The sequence below is a fragment of the Mustela nivalis genome (genome assembly GCF_964662115.1).
Source record: "Mustela nivalis genome assembly, chromosome: 5".
Lineage (NCBI taxonomy): Eukaryota > Metazoa > Chordata > Mammalia > Carnivora > Mustelidae > Mustela > Mustela nivalis.
This window is the reverse complement of record NC_139024.1, coordinates 154,342,515-154,363,712: the sequence shown is the minus strand read 5'-3', so window position 1 is coordinate 154,363,712 and position 21,198 is coordinate 154,342,515. Positions and strand designations below refer to the sequence as shown.

The window sequence follows — 21,198 nt, the reverse complement described above, 5'->3', positions numbered from 1 at the left end:
GAGGAGGGCAGTACCTGCTGATGGGCACAGGGTTCCGTGTTTGGGTGATGAAAACGTCCTAAAATTGCGGCGATGATTGGACTACTCTGAAAATACTAAAAACCACCACATTGTACACTTTAAATAGATAAAGTTTATGGTGTGTAAATTATACTTGTAATGTAGCTGTTATTAAAAAAAAACACAAACAACAAAAAACAAAACGTGGGGCGCCTGGGTGGCTCACTGGGTTAAGCCTCTGCCTTCGGCTCAGGTCATGATCTCAGGGTCCTGGGATCGAGCCCCGCATCGGGCGCTCTGCTCAGCTGGGAGCCTGCTTCCTCCTCTCTCTCTGCCTGCCTCTCTGCCTGCCCGTGATCTCTGTCTGTCAAATAAATAAAATCTTTAAAAAACAAAACAAAACTCTTGTATGGAGATGACATGGGTCCAAATCAGGGCCAGATCAAGAGGCATGAACCAGGGACCAGTTGTCATGGGGGAGGTGGTAGCGCCTGGTGATGATTGGGTGCCAACGAGTGGCGTTGGCTCTGGAGTTGGTTGCAGGGGTCAGACTTGGGGCTTCAGCAGCTTCCCAGAGAGGAGGTTCAGCACAGCTGCTGTCGTGACCCAAGATCCTGCTTCACATCCCTAGATCGGAATATGGCGTACCAGCCATCCTCAGACACCTCACTGAGGACTGAAGAGGAACCCGAGGCTTGGGGACATTATGAAACTTGTCCAGAGTCACACGGCCTATAAAGGGCACAGCCAAGACTCAGAGCCAGCTTGGAGAAATGAAAATGAACAAACTATGGCAAAGTTTTAGGAGAAAGAAAGACGTTTCAGTTCCAGATGCCAGTCATCCATGTCAGGGGCAGACAGACGCAGAAGGGGTTCGTACTGGAAAATGTCCCTTCCCAGTGAAGGACCGTGGCCTGCAGAAGTTGATGAGTCAAGAGGAAGGCACATGGGTGAAGGTACTGTGGCAAGACTGAGAGCTGAAAGGCGGTTCTTCCCAAGGCTTCTTCAGAACAACTGGAAAGAGAGCAGGGAAGGCGGTCGCGTGGGTATGAGCAGGAGGACCCAGAGTTTTGAATGAAGAAACTACAGACCTCACAGTTGAGCAGACGATAGAAACAGTTTCTCCTGTGTCCCAGATGGGACCTCTGAGAGAGCCTTTGCTGACATGAGTCGAGACAGTACTGCTGGGCGCTGGCTCTGTCCTCGCTTCCTGGCTGTCAAGGACTGGACAGAGGGCTGAGCCCGGCAGTCGGCTCTGCCTTTGCAGCCTGTTTAGGACTGAAGCAGCAGTGGGAGAAGGAATATGGAGTGACCGCTACTTTTGATGCCAGTTACAAGAGAAGGGTCATTCCGTGTCACAGCAGCCACTGAGCAAGTGGTAAGAGAGGAGGAGATTATGAAACAAATCCAAGATGCCAAGAAAGTGCCAGAAGTAGGAGGGGAAGCAGAGAGTACTAGCTCCCCGTGTTCATGGATCCCTACGGCCTTCAGCATGCCCTCCCAGGAGCCCTTCTCTGCCCCAAGGACAGAACCTGTCACAGGGGTAGCATCGCAATCTCTTGCCTTTCAAGCCAGGACACTGACCCAGCCTCCACGTGCCCGCTGCTAAGCTAATCCAAGCAGCATACTAACCCCTAACCCCTCTCCCACCAACCCTTTCACTAGGGACTTACAGAGGACGTTTGAAATTGAGCTTTAAGCAGTCTCTATGGTTTCTGTATTTTGTCTGCACTTAGGCAAGGGCAGGGGCAGGGGTCCAAGGAGCAAAAGGAACTTTGTGTTCCCAATCGTTCTACTTTTCACTAATCCCAAAGGTCCCAAAGAGCATGTCCAGGCAGAATTCTTTGGGAGGTGATTTTGAGAAGAATGGGAAAAAAACCCATTCCTAGAGAAGAGCTGTTTTGCAGTTAGGCTAAAGAAGTCAAGGAAATGTTGCCCTCTATTCCCTTCTGACTCCCGTAGCCCGTTCGAAATCTCTGACAACAGGGAGGCAGAAGTATCTGAACTGGAATCTGTATTCGAAGCATATTTACTGGAATGTAAAACAGTATGGGAAGCAAAATGATCTCCCTTTGTTTTTCAAGCCATTGACCTGCCACTTCTCAGTACTGGCCTGTCTTAGAGGTCAAGAACATGGTGGCCTGTGCTTGGGTTGGGGACAAGGTGCAGGCTATGCAAAATTCCCAGGAGGGCAAACTGTAGCCCAGCAGAGCTACATTTGAGGGGTAAAATTGAGCTTCCACTTTGAGTAAGAATAAATATTAAGAATATTTATCAAAAAAGCCAAAATCCTTATTTTTATGCATTAAGAATATTTTAGTTTGCAATAGTAAAAAGTTGTAGGAGTTGTAAGTACTCTTGCTAAAGGTAAAAGGGTTAGCCATAAGGAATTGTCCGTAAGATTGATTTATCAAAGATGCCTACTGATGGGGCGCCTGGGTGGCTCAGTGGATTAAGCTGCTGCCTTCAGCTCAGGTCATGATCAAGCCCCGCATTGGGCTCTCTGCTCAGCAGGGAGCCTGCTTCCCTTCCTCTCTCTCTCTCTGTCAAATAAATAAATAAAATCTTAAAAAAAAAAAAAGATGCCTATTGAAGTAGGAAAGGCTGGGTCTTGGAGATGGGATTCCTAGCTTATTTGGAATCATTCATTTTAAGTAGCACATTGCAGCAACAATCATGCCTATGACCAAAAGAGCCACGAGGTTGGAGTTTCAAAGAAAATCAGGGGCGCCTGTTTGGCGAAGTTGGTTGACCAGCTGCCTCTTGGTTTCTGTTCAGGTTGTGACCTCAGGGTGGTGAGATTGTTAGGCTCCATGTTAGGCTCCATGTTCGGTGTGGAGTCTGCTTGATATTCTTTCTCACTCTTCCTCTGCCCCTCCCACTCATGCACTCTCTAAAATCTTAAAAAGAAGAAAAAAAAAATAAAGAAAAGAAAGAAAATCAAAGAGCAGTATTATCCTGGTTTTAAAACCTGGGATGAAATTCTGATATCGTTATTTGAACAGAATCAATCCGTAGAGAATATGTATTTTCCTTATATACTGCTGCAGTTTCCTTCTGTTAATCCTCTAACACTGAGATGACAAGGACAATCAGTAGATTGGAGAGCAGATTACTGTTGGATTGTCATGTGAGTCTTGGTAGGTTTTTGCTTTGCCCTTTGGATTTTGTCCCCACAAGTTTTGTGAGGATGGAGATTCTAGTTTTATTAGCTGCGTGTGCATCCATCCCCCGACTTGTGGAGAACAGAACATCGTCTTGCCAGTTGCAGCCCCTGGACCTCTGCTAACTGGAGATCCCATCTTGTTTTTACTTTTGAATATTGGTCCTACAAGCAAATGTAACCTATATATATTTCTACTGCTGAGAATTTATAATCTGCTAGGACAGAAACAAATGTTTGTGGTAGAAAAAAAGACATGAACCAGTGTTAATTTTTTTTTAAATCTTTTTGGGGGGGTAACCAAATGTTAAAAACTACCCTAAGTCTTCATTTGTGATAATCTACAATTATCATCAGGATGTGACTGCGAAAGTTGACCAGGGAGCCTCTAGCAAAATGTTAGCTTCATCTTTTCAAGGTTAGCCGTAATTTGGAAACCGCAGGAATTTCATCCTTCAATCCGGGACAAGAATTTATATCGGAGAGTGGCTCCCAATTATTCTTTTGGCTCACGGGTGTAAAAAAAAAAAGGGTTATTGCAGGTAATCTATTTTGATTTTTCCAAGGGAATGGCAGTGATTGGAGGACCCAACAGACTTCTAAATTTGACGGCCGTGAGTAGTTCGTAGCGGGGCACAGCTTTGCTTCTGGCGAGTATTGACCTTTGCCGGTCGCTGACCTACAGCTGCGTTATCAGCGCACCAGGGCTCCAGGGCCTCCCGAGCCAAGGGCGTGCGAGCCGGTCCGTCTGCTCCTAAGACGGTGCGCCACACGGGGGCCGGGTCTGAGGTCCCGGCGGATCCCAACCGAAACCGCCTCCCGACCCAGGGGGCGCACTCGCGGGCCCCAGCGGCCGCGCGCGCTCCAACGGCCCCGCTGACCTTCCGCCGAGCCGGCGGCCCGCCCGCCCGGCCAGCGCACGTGGCGAGGTGGGGACCGAGCCCCGTGGGACCCGCGCAGGACCGTCCCGGCAGCAGCACGCTGCTGACACCCCAGGCGCTGGAGGTCACCCGTCAGCCGGTCGCGGCAAGATCCTGCGGGAGGTTAAACGTCTAGCGCAGAGGGTGACGCAGAAGGTCCCCCGACCTTCCCACGTGCGCTTTCTCTCGCCCCCCCACCCCGCCCCCACCCCGCCCCCACCCCGCCCCCGCCTTCGCCTACTCCCCGCCCGCCAGCTCTGCGCGGTCTTCACGCCAGCCCTATCCGAGGGAACGGCTCAGACCCCGGAAGAGCGACTCCATCCGGGTGCTTTGTCCGAGAGCGAGGAGGGCGTGGCTTTGTGACGAAGGCGCGGGGAGGAGCGAAGAGCCAACTCCCGAGCTGGGACAGCCTGCGGGAGGGGGCGGCGGGCGTACGGGCTGTCCCTTGCCACGCCCCGTGGGCGCCCCGTACTGCCCGAGAGGGGAGTCTCCAGCTTCAAACTGCCTTCTGAGGCGGGAGTTTCAACGAAGACGTCTGGTGTCTAAGGCTCCCCCTTTTCTAAGTCTCTCCATACGCTCTCCCCCTGCCCGTCTCTGCTCTCTGCTTGACTGGCACGAAACACTCGCCGCCTCCAGCCTCCCCTCCCCCTCGCTGGGCGCAGGTGGTGGCGGCCCGCGCGCCGCGCAGCCGCAGAGAGCACTGGGCGGTGCCGCGGAGGGGCGTGTGACGCAGCGGCCGTCGCTGCCATTTTAAGTTGTTTGTTCTTGCTTCCCTTCCCAAACACGACTCTGCCCCGGACCCGGGAGGCGCCCGAGGCCGCCGCCGTTTCCGCAGCCAGCGGTTGGTGGGAACGAGGCTGTGCCCCCGCGGACGCTCCCCCTCCGCTTCGGCGTTTGCCCCTCCGGGTCTCCTCGACCTGCCTTCCTGAGAGCCGGAACCCGCCCGCGGGGGGAAGAGAGACTCGAGAGCCGATGCCTGAACTGAAATAACTTTATTTTGGGGGGTTTGCTTCGCTGACAGACCCCGTAGCGCAGGGCTCCCCTCCCCTTCCTCCCCTCCCCCTCCGCCGCCAGGACCAATCCTACCCCTCTTTCTCCTCGTCTCTCCTCCTCTCTCTCTCGCGTCCGCCGCCGCCTCCGCGTCCTTCCCTCCGCCGCCGCCCGGGGCGCCGAGCCAGACTATGGGTCCCAGGTGGGGGCTGAGCGGCGGCAGCAGCGCGGGCGGCCCGGTCACAGTGCGCACTGCAGCGGGGATGGAGGGGCTCGGTTGGCTGGTGGTTTTCTCTTGACATGGCTCCTGCCCGTGCTGCGAGCAGCGCCCCCGCCGCCGCCGCCTTTTCTGCCGCCGCCACCGCTCCGCCCGCCGGCTGCGGCTAGAGGGCCCGCACCCCGCCCGCGAGTCGGTCCGTGAGTCCCGGTCTCCGCGGGGACAGGGAGGGGAGTTCCCCGTCACCCGCCCCCGCCGCCTCGGTTCCATCCCCTGCCCCCTCGGGAAGCACACGAATGACCCCACCCTAAACTCTCCAAACTCGGGAAACATGGTCTGTTCAACGTGAGAGCGAGCTAATCCGGAATCCGGGAACTTAAGGGTCTTTTTTTTTTTTTTTTTTTTTTTTTTTTTGGGAGGGGGCGGGCTGGGCATACTTTCAAAAAAAGTAATTAATATTAACACAACTATTTTCTTTTCTTCCTACTGGTCCTTCCCATTTACCCTCTCCCGCCTCCTCTACCCGGGCGGGAATGGTTTCCACGATGAAATGAGTGAAAACCCGAGTGATCCTGTGTCTCCCGTGGTGCGAGTGAGTCGCTGCCGCTGAAGGCAAAGGGTGGGGGTGGGACCTGGGGGGGTGGAAGGCAGGTGGTCCCTGGGCACTGCCTGGGATCCGGGAGAAGAACCCGCCACCTTTGCCTCAGCAATGCTCGCAGGAAGATAAGTCGCACTCCCCACGGTCTTGAGCGGGGGCAGATTCCTAGGGAAGGCTCCCCTGGGGAATGTAGGACTCACTGCAGGGCTGAGGGTGTTGGGATCCCGGGCATTAATCAGGTCTAGCCACAGAGCCGGAATAATCATTCTATCGTATTCTATACCCCCTTTCTCTCTGCCATCATGATTTTCCATGGCAGCAGCATTAGCAGCCGCCTGAGGGTGAAAATGTGGGTGACGGGGAAGTTGGTAATGACTCCGCTGTTTTTTCTCATGGCTCCTTTGGGCAACAGCTGTCCGCCCCCGGTATACACTGTAGTTGATTGCAGGGAAACCCTGTACCTCTCCCCTTCCTTCTCTACCGATTTTGCACTTTTCTCTTTGCTCACCACCAAGTGTAATCAATAACAAGCACTGACAGTTCCTAGCAATAGTGAAATCTGAAATAACTTAAGAATTAATTAGGTACTACGGCCATGGATCTGGCTGGGTAAAATCCAATTGGATATTTCAGTTTCATTCACCTGCCCTGTTTTGGTGTTTGGGGGGGGGGGGTTGGGGGTTTTTCTTTTTCCCTTTTTCTTTATAATTTTTTTTTTTTTTTAAATTTTGGTATTTGGAAAGCAGGGATCATCACACTTTCCCTTCCCCGTTCCTTCTCATAATCCCTTCTCTAAAGAGGGGTGGGGGGATAAATCCATATGGATTTTAAGGATTGGACTGGTGTTAGCTGTGTTTTATTGCACACCTAAATCCTGATAATAGGCTTTTCATTTCCCCCCAAAGCCTTTATTTTGGCATTTAAGCCAGATGTGTTTTCCAAAAAGTTAGTTCCAAGTATTTTCTCCTCTCTTTCTTTCCTTCCTCCCCTTCCTTTTTCCCATAACCCCAAACGTTATTGTCCAAACATGACTGGACAGCAGCTTTTGTTTCTTGACCCTGTAATATGACAGTCTGCTAATATTGCCAGGAGGTGCAGTTTTTGGGTTAACAGTCGTGATTTTTAGCTATTCAATCATATTAGCAGGAAAAAAAAAATGACTTGTTTCTGTTGTACTTGAGTCTTAAGAAAAAGTGCCCATAGTTTAGTGACAATTTCCAAAGGCTTTAGTACCACCTGTATTTCAAAATGGGGGACCCAAACTCCCGGAAGAAACAAGCTCTGAACAGACTACGTGCTCAGCTTAGAAAGAAAAAAGAATCTCTAGCTGACCAGTTTGACTTCAAGATGTATATTGCCTTTGTATTCAAGGAGAAGGTAATTTAAAATTCTTAATGTGAATTAGCACAAGTGATTTTTGTAAGTGTATATTAAGTTATTTGTTACCCGTAAAATAACTGCTTATTAGGTTAAAGAGTGGTTGACAGAAGTCTACATGTGTGCTTTAACCTGAACCTTCCCGGGTAGTTCTCTGCATGTATAGTTGTGGTATGACTGCGAAGGGAAGGCTCGAGTGCTTGGTTTGGAAATCCTCTGTAAAGCTCGGTTAGGGTCCCTTTTTAGGTGACCTGGGGTGAGCAACATTGTAAAACTTCTCATGTAATGTTTCACAAGAAGTTTCATTTATGTGGAGTTACATAGAGAACATATAGCTGAATTTAAAGACTGTTTATAAAGTGGGATATTTGAAAGTGGTGAATTAGAATCAAAATGTTCACATGCTAAAAGTAGATAGTCTGTTCAGCTTCATGCTAAAAGTACCTTTTCTCGTGGTACATTAGATGAAATACAGTACTGTTAATTTTTAGGAACAGTTACATACTGAAATGGTTTATTTGTGTTTAGAAGTGCAATTTATTAAAATTCAAAAGGACCTGAAGGGGAAATTTAAATTTTGAGGGGGGCTGGCGAACATAATCAGAATTAATTCCACAATTAAATAGCAAGTAATGAGTTGTGAGTAGTCACAGAGGACAAGATAAAAGCAGTATATTTCAGCGATCTCTCTTTGACGTGAGATTAGGTTATGAATATAAGGAAATACTACTTTGATTTTTGCACCTAAGTTGTGAGCTAATTTCAGGATAGACATACATTCTTGGTGTGGTATGTACTTAATGTTTGGAAGTTTCCCAAGTATTTATCCCACTCTTAACTCTTCTAGAGGTTATTAGTACAGGCATACCTCGGTTTTACTGTGCTTCACCGTATTGTGTGTGCTCTGTGGATATTTTGGTTTTTTACAAATAGAAGGTTTGTGGCAACCCTGGGTTGATTTAAGTCCATCAGTGTCATTTTCCAACAGCATTTGCTCAGTTTATGTCTCTCTGTCACATTTTGGTAATTCTTGAAATGTTTTAGACTTTTTATTAATGTATTTGTTACAGTGACCTATGATCAGTTACTACAACTTACTGAAATCATGGTGGTTAACATTTCTTAGCATTATTTTTCAATTAAGATATGTATATCATTTTTTTGGACATAATGCTTATTGCACACTTAATAAACTACAGTGTAGGGTAAATATATCTATATGCAATGGGAAACCAAAAGATTAATTCAGCTTCCTATGAGACTGACTTTATTGCTGTGGTCTGGAACTGAACTTGTGGTATCTCCAGGGTATGCCTGTATCTAAGAATGCTCTTAGCAGCTTGAGTATAGCATTGTAAAGGGGTTTCAGACTGGTTTGTTTTAAAGTCATTGTTCCAAGATTGGGTAGTACAGGGAATTTATTTCTCCATTTTGTCGTCTTGTTAATATGTTAACTGCAGGAGTGATACGATCAGGTTTTAATTGAAGATATTAGAATGTAAGTTCACTAGAAATCCAAGACCGAGGTGGTGAGAGGAGTTCTTTACATTTATATTAAATACCCCAAGTTGTACTGTCTAGTTCTTTTAACACTGTAAAACCCAGTTTTTACTCCATGAATGGACAGTATGCAGGCAATTGTCCTGAGTAGTTCATGAGTTTTATAACATAAATTGATGAGCACTTGGTCACAAGTAAATTTGAAACTCAATTTGGTAGACTTTTTTTTTCTTGTTTCATGTATTGACAGTTATTATATAGTATCTAAAAGGAGTAAAGAAACTTGACCCTTTTAAGGAGTTAAAAAATGTTTAATTTATAAAGCTTTGTTAACTGCTGAGATTTTAATTTAGCTGCATATAGAATCAGTTAAATGAAAGTACATCAAGAGTAAATCCCTTTTTTTTTTTTAAACATTAGGTATGTCTGGTGTTTGTTTCTCATAGTGTTTAAGAAATATTGTTCATAATAAGTTACCTGTTACCGATACCATAATACTATAAAACCATGCAGTAAAACATTCTGATAATAGCCTGTTTGTGTGTGGTTGGGGTAATGGGGCTCAGGGAAGTAAGAGGATCCACCTATTTGAAAATCTATACAAAAATTAACTTGGTTAATAATTTTGCTGAGTTAGTATAAAAGTACCTGATGTTGTAAAGTGAACTGGGTGTTAAAAGACAATGTGCTATTGGTGGGTTAATACACCTTTTTCCCCCCCTTTTAGAAGAAAAAATCAGCACTTTTTGAAGTGTCTGAGGTTATACCAGTTATGACAAATAATTACGAAGAAAATATCCTGAAAGGTGTGCGAGACTCCAGCTACTCCTTGGAAAGTTCCGTAGAGCTTTTACAGAAGGACGTGGTACAGCTCCATGCTCCTCGATACCAGTCTATGAGAAGGGTAAGTTCCGTTTTTCAGTCTCAATTTGGTAAGTTTTTGTGAGTTAAACTTGCTCCGCCCACCCCTCAAGTATGCATACTTGGTCACAAGTCTCTTGTTGACTTCAAAATCTTGGGGCGCCTGGGTGTCCCAGCAGGTTAAGCCTCTGCCTTCGGCAGTCATGATCTCAGGGTTCTGGGATCGAGTCCCGCATCAGGCTTTCTGCTCAGCGGGGAGCCTGCTTCCCCCTCTTTTCTCTGCCTGTCTCTCTCCCTCTTGTGATCTCTGTCAAATAAATAAATAAAAAATCTTAAAAAAGTTGACTTCAAAATCTTAAAAAAAAAAGAAAAAAAAAGTTGGCTTCAGGGGCACCTGGTGGCTCAGTCTGTTAAGCAGCTGCCTTCAGCTCAGGTCTAAAATCTTTTTTCTAAAAAAAAAAAGTTGACTTCAGGGGCGCCTGGGTGGCTCAGTGGGTTAAGCCTCTGCCTTCAGCTCAGGTCATGGTCTCAGCATCCTGGGATCAAGCCCCATATCAGGCTTTCTGCTCAGCGGGGAGCCTGCTTCCTCCTTTCTCTCTGCCTGCCTCTCTGCCTGCTTGTGATTTCTCTCTCTTTGTGTCAAATAAATAAATAAAATCTTTAAAAAAAAAAAAAAGTTGACTTCAGATAAAACATGGATAAGTTTTCCTCTGTGGTATTAATGCTGATAATGGTGTTTGTTATTGCTGGGAATAATATTTTATATTACTCTTCATTAGATTTTTCTTTTGCGGGGAGAGAACTAACATCATGCTTGTTATAAATAAGAAGCTTAAAGTAGAAGGAATTATTGTTCCCAGCTTTATAAACTTCTGTAACTCATTGAAAGTTAAAATGAACATACTTGAACAAGACATCCCCATAATTACTGGGATTGGGGAAGGCTGAAGATAACTATGTACTGGTGTGAAAGAGGTTTATTAACCTTTGAAAATTAATACACTGGACTAGGGTAATAAGGAATAAGAGTGGGAAAATAGTTTTCTGTATTAATAAAAACAGCAATTCAGCTGTAATAAGAATGTGAGTAGTAGAAGACCCCTTTGCTTAAATATTAACTAGGTTCTGATTTCGAAAAATGGAAATAAAAATACAGGGACTTCACAAGAAAAAAAATCAGCTTTAGTTGTAGTTTTCACCATGTGCTGATTAATTTAGGTCGTAGTGTGAGGAATATTGGACTGGTTGACTGGGTGGACCCTACAGGATAAAAGTTAGAATCAGACCATGAGCTATTCAGGATATATATATACAGTCTTATTACGTTTTGGTATATAAAATGGTGCATAGTGGACCTTTCGTACTTTTGAAATGTTTCTATAGTCAGACCTATAATTCGTGACATGTCTTGTTACAGCTTTGTTTCTTTGAAAGTAAATTTATTTTTTCTTTTTTATCTTTTTGTAGGATGTAATTGGCTGTACTCAGGAGATGGATTTCATTCTTTGGCCTCGGAATGATATTGAAAAAATTGTCTGTCTCCTGTTTTCTAGGTGGAAGGAATCTGATGAGCCTTTTAGGCCTGTTCAGGTATTTTATTCTAAGTGTGGTATGCACTAAGTGAGTAAAAACTCCTGGGATAAAAGCAAACAAATAACTCCTGGGATAGGGCCTAACATAAGAAAAATTTTGGGAATATGCATTATACTAATCAGTTTTTACTTCATGAGTTACTCCCATCTGTTGGACTATTGTGCTGCAAGAGGAGAAGGCATTGGGGGACAGAATCTCTTGAGAATGAGTGTGTCTTTAAAATAATGGCCAGAGAAAATATTTCAGGGTAGATGTTTGTTGATGTGTAGAAGGGCCTATGAATGAAATTGAGAAGATCTCTCCCCTGTACCATACACACTCCCGAAATAATATACGTAACCATCCGGCTCTCAGAGGAGTCTAGTCTAAGGAATGGCTTAAGAAACCCTTTTCTGGGAGCACCAGGGTGGCGCAGTCACTTAAGGTTGTGATCCCCCAGGGTCCTGGGATCGAGTTCTGCATGGGACTCCCTGTTTAGCAAGGAGTCTGCTTCAGACCCTTCCCACATTCGTGTTCATTCTCTCTCTTGGCTCTCAAATAAAATCTTCAAAAAAAGAAAGAAAGAAATAAGGAAAGAAACCCTTTTCCAGGGGTGCCTGGGTGGCTCAGTCGGTGAAGTGTCTGCTTCTTCCTCTCCTTCTGCCCCTCCCCCATTTCTTCCCCCCCCCCCCAAATAAAGTCTTTTAAAAAATAATTTTCCAAAAGTAGATTTGTGTATAAAACTATACAGGAGAGAAGTAAATCTGGTAGTGGTTCTTAAGTAATCTTCCTTCACATTGACTTCTGACTTGACATTTGATGTATTAATTTCTAGTTTTTAAGAGCATACGCCCAATATGTATGGGCGTATGCTCTTAAAATGATGCTAAATTTATTTATAATACTTTATTTGTATAGGAGAGAGTACTGTAATATCCACCAAAATGTTAGTTGTGGTTAGTTCTAGGTCAGGTGTAGCTCATTTTTCTTTTTTGTTCTGTGCATATGTAGGTATGTACATCTATATTTCATAACTCTACAATGATGATACTTTGGTTTATAATTGGAAACCTAAATAAAGACATTTAAAGATCACTTTAAGCATACTATGCTACATATTAGAATGCCTGTTTTAGGCTAATTGCTTAGAAACATGAAAGTTAGGGGCGCCTGGGTGGCTCAGTGGGTTAAGCCATTGCCTTCGGCTCAGGTCATGATCTCAGGGTCCTGGGATCGAGTCCTGCGTCGGTCGGGCTCTCTGCTCAGCGGGGAGCCTTCTTCCCTCTCTCTCTGCCTGCCTCTGCCTACTTGTGATATCTCTCTGTCAAATAAATAAAATCGTTAAAAAAAAAAAAAAAGAAATACGAAAGTTATTGAAAAAATTTTGTGTTCATCTGTTACCATGAACCATCTTTATGGTGTTTTTGTGTATGACAGACAAGTTGGTATACTCCCCATGGTAATGTTCCTGCACATCGCTCAAATTACTGTTCCTCCTCCTAAGACTCACTTGACAGAAATAAGTTCTAAAGATAACATATAGCCTAAATAGAGGTTGAAAGTATTATATATTTATATCTGTCTTCAATGGGCACTATCTGGCTCATGTGAACATGCTGGAGAAGGGAAGTTGGATATAAAAAAGCAAGAAGGCAGGAATGGTAAGGAATGTTTATAGCTGCCAGCACACATATTGCATCTCAACTGTAACTGCTCTCCAGAGGCACTCTTGGGATTTTTATTATTATTATTTTTTAATTCCGAAATCTTCATTGGAAAAATTTTGGTCCATCACTCGTTGTATTTTTAAAAATTTCTAATACTCTATCTTTCCTTCTGAGACATTTGGGATAGTATAATAGTATAATAGTCTTGTCTCAAGTTAAGTTCTAACTTTTGAAATCATGGCTGCTTATTGAGTGTTGCCTGTGCTAGGCTATCTCCTGAATACTTTATATACATTTAATCTTAGTCCTTATAAGAGTTACGTAGATAGGAAGCTCCTTTTCCAAAGGAAGAAACTGAGGCAGTTTAGGTAAACAGCCCAAGGTCATGCAGGTAAGTGGCAGTCAAGACATAACTCCTGTAAAGCTTGTGCTCTTAATTTGCTACTCTCTTTGTATTATGCTTTGTATTATGAAAGCCTTAAATTACGGGCAGAATGTAAGCACTATGTAGGATAGAGGTAATATGGTGTAATTTTAGAGTCCAGCTATAGGAAATAGTGTAAAAGATGAATTTACTTCCCCAGTAATTTAAAATAAATGAATATCCTGAATGAGAGGCTTGAAATATAAATAATTTAGTTCTTAAGGCAAGTGAGAAAAGGAAAAGTAAACTTGAAAACTTTTTTTTTGGTCTTGAAGTACGTGAAATGAGATTTAGTAAGAACCACAGTAAAGGTTGTTTTTCAATAATGAGTTTGTGCTATATTCAGGGTATTAGGGAGTACTGGGAGGTATTAAAATATCTCTTATTTCCTCTGTATCCCTAAATGCTCTTGGCTACAAATTAGTTTTTCATCACACTATTCAAATATTTTGTTATTCTGGGCATTGCTTTCATGCCACTTGAATTAAGAGTTTTCTTTTTGGTGTACTATTCCTTCCCGAATCTTTGTATATTCACTAGGGAGACAGAGTAGGAGCCAGGGCGGAGAATGAGGGACAAGTAGATTAACTGATGAGCACAGAGCAGAGCCCAACACTGGGGCTAGATCCCAGGACCCTGAGATCGTGATCTGAGCCAAAGTCAGATGCTTAACCAACAGAGCCACCCCTGCAGTATTTTGACTTTGACACAGTAGTGTTTATGTTGGTTCTGTTCCAGGAATGACATTTCCCAAATTACCTTTTCTTAGTGTTTTCCCCAGGGAAAATTACTGTTTTCTTTCAAGGCCTAATCCAAAATCACCTGCTAATACTGTCCATAGTGTCCACTGTGTTTGTTATTTCTCCCTTCTTCACATAGCACTTTGAAGATACCGCATCTCAGGGTTTTACAAATAATGGCATCTTATTCTAGGAACGATCCGAATCAAGTTAGGTTTTATATTTGCATGTGCTTGTCCTTTTGGCCAATATAAGAGCCCCTTAAGGGTGGAATAACCTTATTCATATTTTTTATTTAGTAACATTCCTTTCATATACAAAGAGTGCAATAAATATTTGTGCAAAGGTACAATTGAATATTATTTACAAAATTATATATAGGGATAGTGTATCTTACGGCTTACAAGAAAAGTTGGGTGTTAAAATTCTAGATAGCAGGAACTGATGAATTTTCTGTTAGTATTTACTGTGGTTTTTGAAATAATGGGAGAATAAAAATGGAGTCAAATGGACAGTTGTTTTTTTTTTTTATGGTTCAACAATTCTTAAAGAATTGTTGATTCTTTAAGAGTTGTTCCTTGAATTCCCCAGTAGTCTAGTCATTTCACCCAGCATTTGGTCTCTGCAGACATTTTGTGGGAGGATAGAGTTGATCTTCCTTATGTTAATAGTAAAAGAGTGTTCTGATTTGGTAATAGTTCTTCATAACTTAATTTTTTTAGCCTGAGAAATGTGCATAACATTTTTAAAAAATTCGAGGGGTTCATATATCCTCCACCCCATCTCTGTGAGGACTGGAACTGTATTTCAGGTGTGGGCTTTAAAGCCCACTGTTGCATTCCATTAACTATTCTGATGGGTTATAACCCATTTATTTTACGGGAGAGGAAGCTGAAGTTTAGAAAAGTTAGGGGATATGTACAAGGTCACATAAGTAGTAAGATGGACAGCTAAGATCCATGATGGGTAGTGTTTGTAAATAGAAAGGAAGCGGATGTTACTGGCTTAAAATACTAAGTTGGGAATCTCGAGCCAAATAGGCTTGAAAAGTCTGGTTTTAGGGACGTCTGGGTGTCTCAGTTGGTTAATCATTCAACCCTTTATTTCAGCTCAAGATATTCATCTTGGGGTCCTGAGATTGGACTCTGCAGGGAGTTTGCTTGAGATCTTCTCTCCCTCCCTCGCTCCCTATCCCCCCAATCTTCTCCCCCACCTCCATATGTGCACTCTGTCTCCTTCCCTAAAACAAAAACGTTTTACAGAATGGCGTAAAATCATTGAGAATTAGGGTCTAGTCACTCTGATGAAGTTATTCTTGGTCAAATTCTATAATGAAGTGGTATCCAGTAGAACATTCTGTGATGAAGGAATACATCTCAATATTGACTGTTAAGAATGGTGGCCACTGGCCACATGGGATTATTGAGCATTTGAAATGTGGCTAGAGTTACTGAAGAATTCAATTTTAAATCAACGTTTAGTGAATTAAATTTCTGTAGGCACAGTTGACTCCCATGTTGGACAACATAAGGATGCAAGATGTTTCAGGTGGGATAAGGTCTTTGTAGTTACATGTAAATGTATTTCTGCCTTAGGCCAAATTTGAGTTTCATCACGGTGACTATGAAAAACAGTTTCTGCATGTACTGAGCCGCAAGGACAAGACTGGAATTGTTGTCAACAACCCTAACCAGTCGGTGTTTCTCTTCATTGACAGACAGCACTTGCAGGTAAGCCTTGTTTAACTACTTAACAACTTGTTTGAAAAGCTTACTTGTTAGCAAACTGTTTTCTATATATGTTAATTGTGTTTTGCCACTTCAGCACTGCATTAATTTAGAAGTTATTTGAAAACCAAATAGATATCCTGGGCATCACCCTAGAACAGTGGTTCCCAAGTTTTGCTGCATAGTAGAACTACCTGGGAGCTTTTAAATGTCATGATTCTAATAAGCAATAGAGTTTTAAAAATGCCCCTGTAGAGCTTTTCTGATGTACAGTATGGTCAGCAGATCATAACAACAGATTCTTAAATAGGTAGACTCTCGTGCCCTACTCCAGTCCTGGTTGGTCAGAGAATCAGTGTTTCGAACAAAATCCTTAGATAGGTAGTAGCACATTATATTTTGAGAAGGTTTGGCCCTAGACCTTTTAAATAGGAAAATCTAAAGGAGCAAGGTATGTCTGTGTTTAGAAGATCCACGTGTGTTTTAAGTAAGCACTTCCAGTTTAAGCAACCCAGGCATTCCAGATTATTTTTTATTCTCAAGAACGTTTTTTCATTATTATAAACTTGAATATCCTCACTTGGAATTTATAACAGATACCTTGTTATTTAACCTTAAAAATAGCATTTTAATTATCATTCATTCAACAAAGGAGTGCCTACTTACTGTGCCTGGCACTGTACAACAGTGAAGAAGACAGAAATCCTGTCCACGTGGATTCCTACTCCATTGTGGGGGAGGCAATAGGGCAGAACAGTATGTAATCGGTGAGCGCTCAGAGGAAATGGGTGCGGGGTTGTAAGCTGTTGTGTGGGAACCCTGATGGTGCCAGCAGAGGAGGCCTCTATGAAGAGGAGTTGAAGTAAAGGCTTTTAGAAGAGTATGTGTGATGCTAATTTTGCCCCCCCCCCCTTTTAAAGATTGTACTTATTTGTTTGAAAGAGAGCAAGAACAGGGAGAAGGGCAGAGGGAGGAACAAACTCACTGAGCTGGGGCCTGACATGGGTGGGGGTTGATCCCAGGACCCTGAGATCATGACCTGAGTCAAAGGCAGATAGATGCTTAACCAACTGAGCCACCCAGGTGTCCTTAATTTTGCATTTTAGAGCATGGGTTTATTTTTACTTAGAGTATGTAAGGCAGTAAGAAAACACAAAGGTGAATCATACTATTGTGTTCAAGGGGCTGAGGACCACTGGGCAAGATTACACACTGACTTTATCTTGTATCTTGCAAGACTGAATCTTGTAAGAAAATGTTAAGTAAATATGTTATAGGTACAAATAAGAGCTGTGGGAATTACAGAAGAAAGTTGACTTCAGTTTGGGGCATTTCATAAAACAGAAAAACCATGACGTGGTTGGGTTTGGGGGTTCTCTTTTCCATTTCTTCTTTACCTTAGCTTTCTTAGTGGTGGATATTTTTAAGTGGCTTTGTTTTTCATTTATAACTACTTGTGTAATTTGAGTAAATTTATTGAGAGAATACTGTATAGCTGGCTATTGACTTATATTATGGAATCCACAGCAAAGACTTTGAGTCTTAGAAGATTTAATAATGACTGTATACTAATGTAGAGACTTCATTTTCCTACAGATACCTCGATCAATAATATATAGAAATGACAGGTGACTTGAAGGAGTTACTTTGTTTAAATAAGTAGTAAGTTGTCTTCTGTTTATATCTAGGCCAGATGTTTTCTGTGCTTTATGAAGCAAATAGCTTCAGTCCTTTTAATGAAAAGAAAATTTTAAGCTCATAAACTAAATTTGCATTGTAGGTAGGGTGACCAGCAGTCTTTCTGTCTAGAATGCCCTGGTTTTTGCACTGATGTCCCAAGTTCTAAAAACCTCAATCCCCAGGGCAAAGTGGGATGGCTGGTGTCACTTTCATTGCAGATGGATTTGGTCTTCAGTGCTCTTAGGTCCCCCTTCTTTCAGGTTCTTCTCTTGATCTTCGTAAACCGGAGATGTTGCTGTATTTGTGCTATATAGAAGGAGGGAACTGATAGAGTGGCCAGCCTAGAGCCTGCTACGTACCTGAGGCAAAGAGCTTTACAAGTAGGAGCTCACTTAATCCTCACAACATCTGAGCTGTAGGTTTTATTACTCCCTGTTTCATAGGTGAGGAAATCAGGAAACTAAAGAACCTGATCTAGATCATCTAGCAGAGATCTCGTGCCCTTTATTGTAACACAAGATGTGCGAAGAGAGCTAGATCAAATAATTTTGGTGGGCACGTGGGTAGACAGGCACATTGCTGGAGTCTGGATTCTAATCCACATGCAGCCTTCTACTGGCTCTGAAATCTAGGATCAGTAACTTCTGTGAGCATGTTCTTTGTTGAGTAAATGATATGTAAGGTTGTCGGAACATTGAAAATGAAAAAAAAAATGCATCATGTATCAATTCATTACATATATAGACTGCTTTTGCCTTTTTTTAAAGAGGTGCTGTGGTGGAAAGAAGTACTTCGAAGGCGGTTCTGGGGATAGCTTCCATTTACTAGCATTCTTTGCCATAAGTCAGATGTGAAATAGTAATGTTGTATCTTTGCTTTCTTCAAGTCCTTTACTCCAGGTTATGCTTCAGTTTTTTCTTTGCTACCTGTTTCATACTGTTTCGTTCACTTCTACCCTGATCACATTTGTTGTCTTTTCTGTAAATAAACATCACTTCACGCCTCTTTTTGGATCAGTCTCTGTGAAATGCCTTTAAACCTTTCTTTCCATTAGCAAGTTGTCCATGGTTGACTTTCAGGACCTTAAATTTTTTATTTAGAATAAATTCTCTAAACATTTACTTAGTTTATAATGTTTATTCTTTCTGTATTTTATATGGCAAGGTTTTGTCTTCCTGACCAGATTGAGATCCCTGTGGGAACAGACCATAATTTATTTCCTTATTCTATATGCTTTGTTACTGTGTTCTTAAGTGCTTAATATAATTGTGGGAGATTGATTTATGTGACAATTGATCACTTATGTTAAAGCCTTATTAAGATTAAAATTATTCCCCTTTCAGACTCCAAAAAACAAAGCTACAATCTTCAAGTTATGCAGCATCTGCCTCTACCTGCCACAGGAACAGCTTACCCACTGGGCAGTTGGCACCATAGAGGACCACCTCCGTCCTTACATGCCAGAATAGAGTGCTGACCAGCAAAATGGACAAGATCACAGAGTGCAGCAGCATTTTTTTTTCTTGTTTTCTTACACTTTATTCTTTCAGAGTTTAAAGAAAATGGACTCATGCACAGAATACTATGCATTTTGAAACTTGTTCATCCTGGATTTTTTTTTTTTTTTTTTTTAATTGTGTCTCAGAACTTAAAAAAAAATTAGGTGTCTTCTGCACGGACTGTGTGAAAGAAGATGCTTTGCATATTTGCTGCACTGCATCAGCGTCTTACTAAAATGTGAAATGAAAGGACTCTTGTACACTGAAATGCTTAAAATGTATCTGAAAGCACAAGGTGATACTCATTTTTGATGGTCTTTCCATTTGTGCTGGTTTTTGCCTCTTTGACATCTGTCCTCAGTATTTAGAAGGTGAGAGGTGATGGTAAAAGGTATAAATAACATTTGAAAAAACTTAGCTTTGCTGTAATCACCGTCGTTCCAGAGCACTGTCAGATTCATTCTAATGACCAGAAGTGGTTGTTTAAAAAAAATACGTATAGATACACAACCACGGGAAAGAAATCTTAAAAAAAAAAAAAAAAAAGCAAGCATCTCATTGTAGGCATTCTTGCCTCATATTTTACTGGGCCATGTTTGTTTCCTGGTACTCATAAATGTATGTATTTTATTTCCAGATCTCTTTCCCCAAGTTACTGTTATAAGAGTATTCTGCTGAATGTGGATACAGTTTATGCTCATTGAGGCAGATCTGGAGTCTGAAGTAGCTAAAGCAGCTATGAAAGTGAGAAACACACTCATAGCTGCAGACACCGTGATAGGTAGAGGACTTTCCTTTTTTTGTTTTTTTTTTTGTTTTGTTTGGTTTTAAAGAGGAGATTTTTTATTACAAAGAAAATCCAGTGAATTGTGCAGAAATACTGGTTTTACACCATCCTAAAGGAAAACTTATGAGGGTTTTTTGGAGTAGAAAAAAGTTACTAAAGTTGGGATCTTAAATTGTTTAAAAACCATTGAGTGTCAAAGCTCTAAAAGCAGAACTCATATTGTGCAATGAACATAAGGAAAGACTACTGTATAGTTTTTTTGGTTTTTTTCTTTTTAATGAAGAAAAGCTTTGCTTAAGGGTTGCATACTTTTATGGAGTAAATCTGAATGATCCTACTCCTTTGGAGTAAAACTTAGTGCTTACTGGTTTCCAATTGTATTTAGCTTCTGGTTGGAATTTGAAAAAATGAAAACCTAAATAAAATAGGTGAAAGTTCCCTGACTATTCAGGTGAATACACAAAACTTGAAGTGGTAACTTTTTTTTTCCCAAGTCAATGGGTAGGTGTTACTGATGACCTTGGGGGTTATTTTAGAGTCCACAGCTAAATGGCAAATTCAGAAGGACAGAAATGGCAGGTGGGTTTGTAATTTCAGGACTAAGAATCAAAGACATTTTGTCAGCTTTAACAGTTAGCGGGTTGGCCTTGTTCCTTGCCTCACTGAAGAGAAAATTAAATTTTAAAGTAGGCTCTACACCCAACGTGGGGCTCGAACTCATGACCCCAAAGTCAAGAATCACAGGCTTCACTGAGCCAGCTAGGAGCCCTAGAAAAAAATATTCTTTATTTCAAAGGACTCACATGTTTTCTCCTCAATTGAGAATTAGAATCTGTTTGAAGCAGTGTCTCTGAATGTTTATTATGGGCAGGTCCTGTTCAAAGCTCTGTTCTTAACAACCGTATGTGGAAAGAGCCACAGATGTTTAGTAACTTGCCCAAGCTCACATCCAGGGTTGGGAAGGATTTAGGACCAGGCTGGCTGGCTCTGCAGAATGCAGGCTTTTAACTGTTCTACTGTATTGTCTTATACATGTTACAAGTCAGGCACTTAAGCAGCCCTTGGTTTTTAAGTTTTTTAGAATAAATTTAGAAAAGATGTAATAGAAAGCTCCTGTATAACCTTTACCCAAGTCTTAGCCACATTTTTTTCCCCACTGTTTTTCTACATCTATTTATATATCGCTTCTGAATCATTTGAGAATTTGGTACATCATGCATACATCTTTACTCCTTACCCTCTAGTACTTAGCATATGTCCCAAGTGCAAGGATATTCTTGCATAACCACAATAAAGTTACCAAATTTAGGCAGTTTAATTCTGATAAACCTTTATTTGTCCATTTTCCAGTTCTGTTAATCGTCCTAATACCCTCAGGTCGTATCATTCACTATGGGACCCTTGCTGTTGTCAAATCTCTAGCTTCTGTTTGTTTAATGACCTTGACATTTTTAAAGAGTAGGCTAATGTTTAAAA

At 42.2% G+C, this 21,198-nt stretch overlaps 1 protein-coding gene across 2 annotated transcripts; it reads left to right on the top strand.

Annotated features, from left to right (window-relative positions):
• The first annotated feature begins 4,795 nt into the window (after window positions 1-4,795).
• Window positions 4,796-20,187, top strand: LOC309865240 (uncharacterized protein C6orf62 homolog). Of its 2 annotated transcripts, none has more exons than XM_082731496.1 (5): window positions 4,796-7,265; window positions 9,493-9,669; window positions 11,094-11,216; window positions 15,625-15,759; window positions 18,780-20,187. In XM_082731496.1, exons 1-5 carry the CDS (start codon window positions 7,137-7,139, stop codon window positions 18,903-18,905), a joined length of 690 nt encoding a protein of 229 aa, XP_082587622.1. In that variant the 5' UTR covers window positions 4,796-7,136; the 3' UTR covers window positions 18,906-20,187. The 2 variants fall into 2 exon arrangements, with proteins under 2 accessions (XP_082587622.1, XP_082587623.1); XM_082731497.1 differs by having other exon boundaries at window positions 5,681-5,882.
• The last annotated feature ends 1,011 nt before the right edge of the window (window positions 20,188-21,198 follow it).

Excerpts from the sequence above, each read along its gene's own strand:
- LOC309865240 (XM_082731496.1), top strand. The coding sequence starts at position 7,137 with ATGGGGGACCCAAACTCCCGGAAGAAACAAGCTCTGAACAGACTACGT. Across the intron at positions 9,670-11,093 it reads GATACCAGTCTATGAGAAGG|GATGTAATTGGCTGTACTCA; the intron begins GTAAGTTCCGTT and ends ATCTTTTTGTAG. Across the intron at positions 15,760-18,779 it reads TTGACAGACAGCACTTGCAG|ACTCCAAAAAACAAAGCTAC; the intron begins GTAAGCCTTGTT and ends TTCCCCTTTCAG.